The sequence below is a fragment of the Prionailurus bengalensis genome, chromosome A1, assembly GCF_016509475.1.
Source record: "Prionailurus bengalensis isolate Pbe53 chromosome A1, Fcat_Pben_1.1_paternal_pri, whole genome shotgun sequence".
NCBI classification, from domain to species: Eukaryota; Metazoa; Chordata; class Mammalia; order Carnivora; family Felidae; genus Prionailurus; species Prionailurus bengalensis.
In genome coordinates, this window is record NC_057343.1 from 213277963 (window position 1) to 213288827 (window position 10865).

Here is a 10865-nt window from a genome sequence, read left to right on the forward strand (position 1 = left end):
TCATCTTGAGGCTCAACTAGGGAAGAATCAGTTTCTGAGCCTCATTCAGGTAGAACTCCTTGTTGTACGACTGAGGTGCTTGTTTTCTTGCTGACTAATGGCCAGGAGTCACTGTCATCTCTTACAGTTCGCTCTCAGGTCCCTTCCGTGTGGCTCCTTCCACCTTCAAAGCCAACACTGCTTGTGTTTGAAACTCTGGCTTCTTCTTCTGCTCCCACCTGGAGAAAACTCTCTGCTTTTTAAAGGGCTCATGTGATTTGGTTAGGGTCACCCAGATAATCTTGCTTTTGATTAACTCAAAGTCAACAAATTAGTAACCTTAATTATCTCTGCAAAATCCCTTTGCCATGTAACACCAGGAAACAGAGATCATGGGGCCATCTTAGAATTTGGTCTATCACACTTTCAGAGTCAAGAAATCTAAGAATTATAATAATCTCGGGGCTAGCTTAGGTCTGTGAGCTCTGTCCTTGTGCAGTGGTTCTGTCATTCAAAGATAGGATGCTAGATATCTCTTGCATGTTGACCCAAAGCAAGCCCCATTTCCAGTTCCATTACCCTTATGTCTCCAAAGCCTCTTCTGGACCTGAAACTGCTAAATATCCACACACAATTAACAGAACCCCTCCTATAAGACCTCTCCATGGATACCTTGGTGCCATGCCCAGAAAGTGTGACCCTGAGGTTGTCAACTGACAGATATGTAACATGGCTGTGTGCTCTGGCTCACACAGCTGGCTGCATATCTGCACTGAAAGTCACACCTGTTTCATGTTTTCTTCCAGACTAGGAAGGCAATGACCCTGAAATCACTGCTGAGGGAGCTGGTGAATATGCCTCCCCACTACCGCTGTCTTTGCATCAGCCACCTCTTTGGATGGACTGCCTTCCTGTCTAACATGCTCTTCTTCACAGATTTCATGGGCCAGGTAATAAATGTGTGAACACACTCACTGACTTGCACATTAATCCTTCATTCTGCACCTGTTGAGTGCCTTCTGGGCTAACCCCTAAGATGGGCACAGTAAGAGTGTGAGAAGGAGTACTTTCAAAGAGCTGCCTTGTAGACAGGTACCAGAGACAAGTTATTACACCCTAGACATCTCTATGGGACCAGTACTTGATCAAATACAACAAAGAAGAAGGAATCAGTGTGAGCTGCAGTGGTCATGGCAGGCATAATAAAGGAGACACAGTATGATCCAGGCCTTGAAAGGTGAATGGGAACTGGAGAAAGAGAGAAGAGAGAAAATAATTCAAGCAGTTATAGGAATGGCATGTGCAGAGATGAGTCAGAAGCCTGTTGGCTGTACCAGAAGGGGGACAGGGTTGTCTAAGTCAGCTGGGGGCAGGATGTTACGTGGAAGGAAGGGTGTTAATGATCTAGGGAGATGTTGTCTAGACTTGATGGCATTAGGACTTCCTGATGGTCCTTGAGTAGAAGTATAAAAGGATGAAAGGGGTGATGTAGTCATGGGAGAATGAGCTCTGTGTCCTGGGAAGGGCCCTTTGGACAGGGACTGCCACTCCCTAGAGATGGAGAAGCAGAGCACATGGAAAGGGGTCCCTACCACACTGCGTTTGCATTTCAACAGCCCCAAATATCTCTTTCAGATTGTGTACCATGGAGATCCCTATGCTGCACACAACTCCACAGAGTTTCTCATCTACGAAAGAGGGGTCGAGGTTGGATGTTGGGGCTTGTGCATCAATTCCATGTTCTCCTCACTTTATTCTTGTAAGTCTCTTCTTCCTGAGGGTATCTTCTAAAGGGCTCTGGTCTAGAAGAATCTTGGACTTTATATTTCTGTATTTATTTTTTGCTCTTTAAAATACAAGATTCATGATAAATATATGGAGATCAGGAAAGACTAGTCCCTTAGAAAGGACCACATGAAGTATCCTTTTCCATACTGAATTCTATGTTGTTTTTCTCATTGATCACTTTTTTCCTTGGAATCTATGGGAACCTGATCAAAGTTCCCTGGAAAATAAAAGAAATCTTGTAAACAAGATGGAGAAGTATTGGATGGACAAGGGCTAGAGTCCCAGCAGAGAGTATTGATTAGCAGTGAGTATTAATTAGTGTTCTACTGGAGTAAGATCACTGGTGGAGTTTCACAGATATGTTTATTAGAACTATAAATGATTGAGCATAGGAAGGATGCTTAAAATGCTGGGTGACAGAATTAACATGCAAAATGTTAGCTTAGCTCAGGTAGGCAGGGTGAAATGTCACAGGAGCACTTTTCAAGGATTGAAGATGACAACTTTTTTCCTAAGGTACCAGCTTTCCACAGGGACTGGAGTCCATTACCCCCGTTAGCTAAGTTTCAGCTGTAAGGACACTGAAAACAAAGAGATTTCTGTGATTGGTTTTAAACAACCCCAAACTAATGTATTATAACCTTAGTCTCATGTGGTGCCTGCCAATATGTATGGAAATCTCCAAGCTCTGTATACATTAAGTGAAATAATCTGGCTGATAAAAGGTATGCAGGTCCCCCATTTGGAGTAGAAATTGGGCTTCTAATAATAATGGAAACTCCTCCTGGATTGTGGGGAGAATAGCTGGCCTGCAACCCGGAGCTCTAGGCTTTGGGCAGACCCAGGGGATAACAGGGTTATGGCCCAGGTGGGAGAGGGGGAAGTGATGGACAATCCCTGTCACCATTCCCAGGGGGCACTCATTCTGCCACTGAAGTGTGCTTCCTGAGGGGGAAGAGAGTGAATGTGTATAATGACACCTGATCTGGCCTCCAACCAGCCATAGTACATTAGGAAACCTGCTTCAAGATCAAAAAAATATCTTCAAAATATAGCACGAGTGGGAAAAGGGGACCTAATACAAACATATAAGGAATTCATGAGTCCCATAACCACGAAACCATAAAATTTATTATTTTAAAATTTATGATAAGCAAATAATGGTGGCTTAAAGGTTATATTTCTTTAGCAAAACTCCTTTTTTTCCCTTTAGGGTGAATGAACTAAGAAAATTCCAGGAGGAAGATTTCAAGTACTTAAAATAGAATCAGAGAGCATTAGACTCAAAGGGACTAATAAGTTATTCATCTCAATCCCTTTGTGCTATCAAGAGGTGGGGGGGACTCTTTATACCACCTCATTCTTGTAAGAGGAGCCCATTTTTCCACAAGTAATTGGCATTTTAGTTTTGTGACATTTAAAAATATTTTTTTTTTCTCAAAGAATCCCTACTAAGGACCATTCCATTAGGAGCTACTCTTAGGCATTTGAAAATTAAAATGCATGTTATTTTTTAGGCCCTTTTGAGTTAAAAGCTCTGTATCCAATAAACGATTATTTGAATAGTTTTCCAAAGTTATGTTAATGTGTAGATCTATGGGATCCCTTTCACTTGAATTAGAACTAAAATTTTATTTATAAAATACCAACCAGCCCTAAGGATCTTCAGGGTCTCTCCATGCCCGTAAGATAAAGTCAAAGTCCTCAGCCTGGCATTCCATGATTTTCAGCTTGGTCTGGTTTACACCTTGACCTCTGTCACTCCCACGCAGATTCACTCCCCCTGAAGACTCACTACACAGACTTTCTCAGCTCTGTGTTTTTCAAATTGCTTTTGGTTTTTCCTTCTACCAGATGCTTTTTCTAATTCCACATCTAGACAACTGCTACTCAAGCTTTTAGACTCAGCTCCAATATGACCTTGTTAAATCTTCCAAGTTCTTTCCCTCTGCACTCCAAAACACCCTGGGCAGAATCAATCATTTCCTTTAATTCCAGAGTACATCCTGTATTTTGGACTCATCATATAACATCAGATGCAGACCCAGAATTTCTATCCAGATGGAGTTTGGCAGGGCATTCAGGCTGCTGAGGTGGAGGGTGAGGTATGGTATTTTCAGGTTCCTTTTACATAGCGAGCACACTTAGATCCATGAAAATAGCAATATCGAATACTGAAATATAGCCAATTTTTCATATCATACGCTACTATTCATAGTGGGTGCTTAAATCAGTCATTCCCTCCAGTACTGATGAAAGACATAGTATGAAGACGTAACCACAACTGGGTATCAACCCCTTACACTTATTGATTCTCTTCATGAATAGAGGATTTTTTGCCTGACGTCTTTGTACTGAAGTTACTTATGTTTCCAAATATCTCTTTGTGCTTCTTTGCCTTTTTCTTGGCTGGCCTATATACTTGGCTGAGAGCATTTCCCCAGTCAATACTGATGGTGTCTTTTAGGTACTGAGACACCTAGGTTACATTTTTTTGTATAAACGTAATCATTAAGCAAACAGGAACTCTCCTAGCTCTCTATAGCTTTCACTCTCAACCTTGACAGCAGCCCTTCTAGGGATGGTACAGATTTGATAGAGGAAACAACATTTCCCACTTGTCATTTTCAGAGCTCTGACTTCCATCAGATGACCTGAGACAGTGTTTAGTTTCCATAATTGACTTAAATGTAATACAGATTAGATTTCTTGTCTAGGTGAATTAAATCCAACCATTATTTCCAACAGATACGGAAAATTTTGTTCTTGAATAGACACATTTGAGGTCTCTATCATTCATCCCCTGGATTCATGGGTTCCAGTAGAATGGGCAGGGGAAAGATAGGGAACATGTGGATTGGGAACAGCTGTTTAAAAAAGAAAGATCAAGGTTTCTAAGGGAATTTTCCTACCATGTTGGAAAACATAGTAAAACCTTTAAAAAATTTATTTATTTTTATTTTTTTTAACGTTTATTTATTTTTGAGACAGAGAGAGACAGAGCATGAATGGGGGAGGGTCAGAGAGAGGGAGACACAGAATCCGAAACAGGCTCCAGGCTCTGAGCTGTCAGCACAGAGCCCGACGCGGGGCTCGAACTCACAGACCGCGAGATCGTGACCTGAGCCGAAGTCGGCTGCTTAACCAACTGAGCCACCCAGGCGCCCCTAAAAAATTTATTTTTTGAGAGAGAGAGAGAGAGAGAGAGGTAGAGGGAGAGAGAAGGACAGGCAGAGCGAGAGGGATGGAATCCTATGGAGCCCACATCAGGGCTCGATCTCACAACCATGAGATCATGACCTGAGCCACAATCAAGACTTGGACACCTAACTGACTGAGCCACCCAGGCGCCTCAGTAAAACATTTTAAAACAGAATTTTCAGTTTTTAAAAATGAACTCTACTAATCTGCTACAACGCTTTTATGAGCAAGCCAAGTTTACTGACTGGGAGGGGAACCACGTTAAGAGACAACCATCTTCAGACAAGCGTGTATTTGTTGCAATAACAATAGTCACCATTAACCAGATGTCTTCTCTGTGCTTGGCATTGGGCTAAGTGATGTCATAAGCATCAGATCTCATTTGATCCTGATGACAACCTCAAAGAAGGGCTTTATTAATCTTGGGGATTTTTTAGATGAGGAAGCTGGGGTTTTGAGAAGTTACGGAAATGGCCCGAGTGTGAGGGAGCCAGCAATGGGGAGGTAGGTTCTGGGTGTGGTGAGAGCCCCTCACCAGCCTGGGAAGTGTTGGCAAGTCAGGGAACCTATCTTTAGATAAAGGGCATCCTTCACTTCCTTCCCAGGTGTGCCGATGGCCTTCAGATGGGAGTGAAGGGACCAGATGACCTGGATCATTCTTTAAATTTGATTGTTTCAGTTTCCTCCAGTCTGACTTGGGGCTGTGGGGCCAAGATATGCCTGGATTGTTGTTTGTATCCTGTTAGGTTAGACTGCTATAAACCAGAAGGACCCCACTTTTCTTCCATGTCTTGCGCCCCCACAGTCCCATAGCCAAAATGGGCTTTTCCACTTCTTTGCATCCCGCTGGTATTCAGCTGCCGGCTGAACAGCACCTGGTCCCTCCCTGTGGAAAACAAGATCAACCTAGCAAGGCAATTTCCAGCTCTTCTGTATGCACAGGATTTAAGGCTGATTCCAAAAGCCAGCTGTTTTTAAACACAGATAAGGAGATTCTTTTGTTCCTGACTCAGTATCAGAGGAAGGCTCCTAAAAAAAGTGAATCTTCAAAAGAAAGGATTGTCTGAAATTATCACTGACACCGTCAGCTGCAATTTCTCTCTTTCTTTTCCCCACAGACTTTCAGAAATCTTTGGTATCCTACATTGGATTAAAGGGTCTTTACTTCATGGGGTATTTGCTATTTGGCCTGGGGACAGGATTTATTGGACTTTTCCCGAATGTCTACTCCACCCTGGCTCTGTGTACCTCGTTTGGTGTGATGTCCAGCACTCTGTACACTGTGCCCTTTAACCTCATTGCCAAGTACCACCGCGAGGAGCAAGAAGAGAAGGTGCGTCATTGAACCTCACCTGAAGGCTGGGGGTATTTGGTAGGAAAGTGTAGGGCAGGGCTGGAAACAAGGGTCTTAAAACAGGAGTCTAAAATGCCCAGCCAAATGTAATGATGGTCCGGTGGAAGCATGACCACCTTCCTAGCCCACACCCTCCTCACTCTGAAGCCCTGTGTACCTGGAGAACAGGGGAGCAGGTACTGCTACTCTCATTTATTTGATTAAGAAAAGGGCTCGGGAATGCTGAGAAACCAGCCTACAATCACACAAAGAAAGGGGACCCTGGGGATTCTGACAACGGCCCCAATGTCCAGTGCTCCTGCAGCATTTCTGGGTCCCCCACTCCCAATGGCTGCAGTGGTGGAGTTATTGATTAAAGGTAGGAAATTCCTAGCCCACATTTCCCTTGGAGTCCAGGTTTTAGTAAGTCAGACCCTGGGCACAGGGAGGAAAGCTGGGGTTGCAGGTGGTCACTCCCCAGCTGCCCTTCTCTGCCTTTGGAGCTCAGGCTGGAGGGGAAGGCACTAGGCTGCCCTAAAAGAACAGTAGGTGGGGTCTTTCTGCTTTAAGATTACCACCTCTTCTTTTCAAAACATGTCACTTTTTCTCCATGAGAATAGACTTACATTTCCTTACCTGGAGTAGTGATATAAAAGCTAAAGAAATAAAGCTTAATCCATCCCAGCAGGAAGCTGCAAAAACACTGGACCCTTTCATGTGCCCGGGCAACCCCAGTCTTCTCTATCATTTGTTCTGACCAATGCCGCAGGGCAGAGTTACGCTAGGAGTTAAAAGCTTCCAAATTAGAGTCCGTGGCTGCTCTCATCCCCTGGCAAACATTGTCACTAACGTTTCGATGCACACACAGGTTTTGCTGTTAAAGAGACAGTTATCACGAAGAACAGAACCTCCTAGGAGAAAGCTAGGGCAAAAACACACAAGCTTTGCATTCAGAGAAACCTGGGTTCGAACCCTTCTGCCCCTACTTTGCAGTTGTGCAACACTGGGGAAGTCATCCATTTGTTTATTAAATATCACTTAGAACGAGTTCATTTTTAGAGAAGGCAATATGTTCACATGGTTCAACAATCACAGCAATATACACAGTATACACGTATACACTGACAGGTGGCTCCCACCTACTCTTTTCCCCATCTCCCCCCAGGGGGCCTACAAATAAGCACTCTTACTAGGTTTTTGTTTATCTTTCCAGTATTTTAAAATGAAAATCAGACAAGTATGAATCTGTTTTCTTATTTTCCCTCTCTTATGCAAAGCATAATGTGCATTTTTTCTGCACAATGCTTTTGTTTTTTAACCTTACTAGTATATGAATTGTCATTCAAACTCTCAGAGCCTGAGCTTCCTCATCAAGCAAATGGGAATAATATGCCCACCTTATAGAGTTGTTGGAAAATGAAACTCCACAAGATAGTGCAAGTGGCCTGTCTAGCGTGATGCCTACCTAGCACCTGGCAAAGACTCCAAAAAAGGCAGTTAGTATTATTGTTGTTATATGGGGATAATGGTAATACGTGCATCCAGGGAGGAGGGAAGGAAGACATGAAGCGACATTTGCTGAAGAATCTTGCACAGGCCTAGCATAAAGAATACACCCAATAAGTGGCGACATTATCAACCGATTCAGGCCACATATCGACCATATTGAAAGGCTGACTTTTTTTTTTTATGTTGTTTCTCCTGTGTAGATCTGGGATTCAACATCCTTCTACACATATTTGAAATTTTAACACTAAGGAGGGAAGGAAGGGAGTATGTATTGAGTTTCCATTCCATTTTGTTTATTGACTTCTTAGGAAGAGATAATTTTGCATATATTAATCATTTAACCTTCATGGGCACTAACAGGGGAATTGAAGGTAGGTGGCAGGTAGGAAAAACAGCCTCGGGCACGAATTTGGAGCTTCTCAGTGACCTTAAATCAGGAGTTGGCAAACTATGCCTCATTGACCACGTGTGGCCTGCCACTTGTTTTTGTACAGCCCATGAGCTAAGAATTCTCTTAATATTTTTAAATGAAATTTTAAAAAGAAAATCAGTAGGAGGATAACGTTTGTGACAAGTGGAAATTACATGAAATTCAAATACCAGTGTCCGTGAAGTTATATTGGAACGCCAACTCGTGTGTTTACTGTAGCTGCTTTCACACTACAATGGTAGAGCTGTGTGCTTGCGACCGAGACCATGGGAACCACAGGCTGAACGTGTTTCCTATCTGGCTCTTCACAGAAATAGTGTGCTGACCTCTGCCCTAAAGTATCGTTTGCGTAGATTAAATGTGTTCCTGTGTTTCCCTTGCAGAGACAGCAGGCCCCGGGAGGGAGTCTGGACGGCAGTGAGAGAGGGCAGGGCCTGGACTGCGCAGTCCTCACCTGCATGGTGCAGCTGGCTCAGATCCTGGTTGGAGGTGGCCTGGGCTTCCTGGTCAACAAGGCTGGGAGTGTCATTGTGGTAATCACAGCCTCTGTGGTGGCCATGATCGGCTGCTGTTTTGTGGCTCTCTTCGTAAGATATGTGGATTAGGTCAATAGGGAGACATCATCCCTAACCTCCAACACAGTGAAGGACATGGTAGGAAATCAGTCTGTCCTCTGGCTCTGCAGCTTTGGGGTCTGCCCATTGGCTGCCCTGCGTTATGACTTCAGCTACAGTGATCTGCCTGCACCTCACTTTCTGCCAACTCTCTGCACAGCAGTTTCCTTATTTTAGGCATCATCTATCTCGGGAAAGACTGGGCTCTGCCTCCATTCACCGGTGGCAAAGGTTAATTGTGGGAGATGGCGCCTCTATGCGCTTTCCTACTGCATCTCAGGACAATCCAGGCCTTGACAAAATGCCAGAAGCCGACTAGTTTTACATAGGACAATGGTGTTTATTCTATCTTGTGTTGTTTTTTTCTTAACCAGAGGTCTATATTTAATCGGAGGGTCCTACTTTTCATTATTTCACCAATACTCAAAATATTGCTGATGATTTATGATATTAGCTTACTCATATTTAATTCATACTTCATTTACTCATACAGACAGTCCCTGGCTTACAATACAATGGTTCAAATTACAATTCTTCTTCCTCTTCGCCTTCTCCTTCTCCTTCATCTTCTTTTACTTAACGATAGTTGGAAAGCAGTGCACATTCAGTAGAAATCATACCTCAGATTGTGAATTTTGATCTTTTCTGGGTGATACATGCCCTTGTGATGCTGGGCAGCGGCAGCCACAGCTCCCAGTCAGTCTCACCAGCCCGAGGGTGAACAACTGGTCCACTGACCACCATTCTGTCTCCATACAGCTCCACTGGTTTTGTTTTTGGTTTCCATTTTCAGTATGGTATTCAGTAAATTACATGAGATAGTCAACACTCAAAACCACTCCATCTTCCTTCCTCCCTCTCCCTCTCACGTTATCCATCGTAGAGTGGCGAGGTCATGACTGACTCAGAGGAGTGATCAGGGAGAAACCTGCTCTCTAGCCTATACTGTGGGATGATGATGAGCAAATGCTCAGAGGACCCCATGTGACCCAGAACCCTGTGTTATAAAAGAAACGCCTCCCTTGTAATTCACCTGTCCTTGGCGTCTACAAAGTTTAAAAGTAGAATTATTTGCAGACTTGAATGTTTATTTCCTGATCATTTCTCCAAGGACTGTTCTGGTGATTGAAGATTTTGAAATCAATGAATGGGTGAGGTAGGAAGGACCTGCAGTTAAGGACCATCTTACCTGGACCCCAAGAAGTTAAAAGTAGTCGTCTCTGGCCAAGCACAGGGCAAGGGAAGCTCTTTTCAGCTGAAGGACTGGATGGGCTGCTGGGATGAAGAAAGGAGCTAGGGCATGCATTCACCACCACCCCTAAATCCCCTCACACACATGCACTCACACACACACATGGATATTCAAACACTTTGCTCTCTTAACTCAACTCCACTCAGGTTTGAATGAGTGGATAGAATCCAATTTTAAAAGCCTTTAACCACTTTTAGGCACTCAAGTACTTGTTCTCAGTATACTTGTTCTCTTGTTTCTCTCTGACAGTAATGTTCTATTCCCAGACAAATAAAGCAAATGCAGGGACACCTAAATTCAGATCAGAAATCCCAGGAAATCCTGTAGGAGAAAGGAAAGCCAAACTGCTTTGTCTGCTGCTTCCCCCACCATGCAACTGACATTCCAACCTCAAACCTTTAATCACTGCTTTCCCTCAGCTGCAAATGTCCTGTGTCCCCACTACCTGTCTAAATTGCCATCCCTGCCCATTTAACTTGTACCCGTATTTCTAGGTCCATCTCATATACTATTTTGATAAGGAAGTCTCTTATCCTCCAGCAGAACCAAGCTTTCTGCCCCCTGTATTACCATAGCACTTTCTTTTAGCCTTATTATGACATTCAACTCACTGTTCCATGACCTAGTTGCCTTGTGTACATGGCTGTGTCTCCTAAATATACAAGTCGGTAATGTGTCTAGTTGATGTGTGTGATCTCAGCACCCAGTACAGGGCTTGGCACACAACTGGCATTCAAAAAAATAAAATAAATTTGGCCA

The 10865-nt window shown here is 43.5% G+C and overlaps 1 protein-coding gene across 1 annotated transcript in view; it reads left to right on the top strand.

The window, feature by feature from the left end:
* SLC45A2 (solute carrier family 45 member 2) overlaps positions 1 to 10865 on the top strand; it is a 33933-nt gene extending 23068 nt beyond the window's left edge. Inside the window, exons 4-7 of the mRNA XM_043600248.1 lie at positions 786 to 929; positions 1615 to 1738; positions 6087 to 6301; positions 8624 to 10865. Coding sequence (XP_043456183.1) covers positions 786 to 929; positions 1615 to 1738; positions 6087 to 6301; positions 8624 to 8845 — 705 coding nt within the window. The 3' untranslated portion in view covers positions 8846 to 10865. The remainder of the gene's footprint in view (positions 1 to 785; positions 930 to 1614; positions 1739 to 6086; positions 6302 to 8623) is intronic.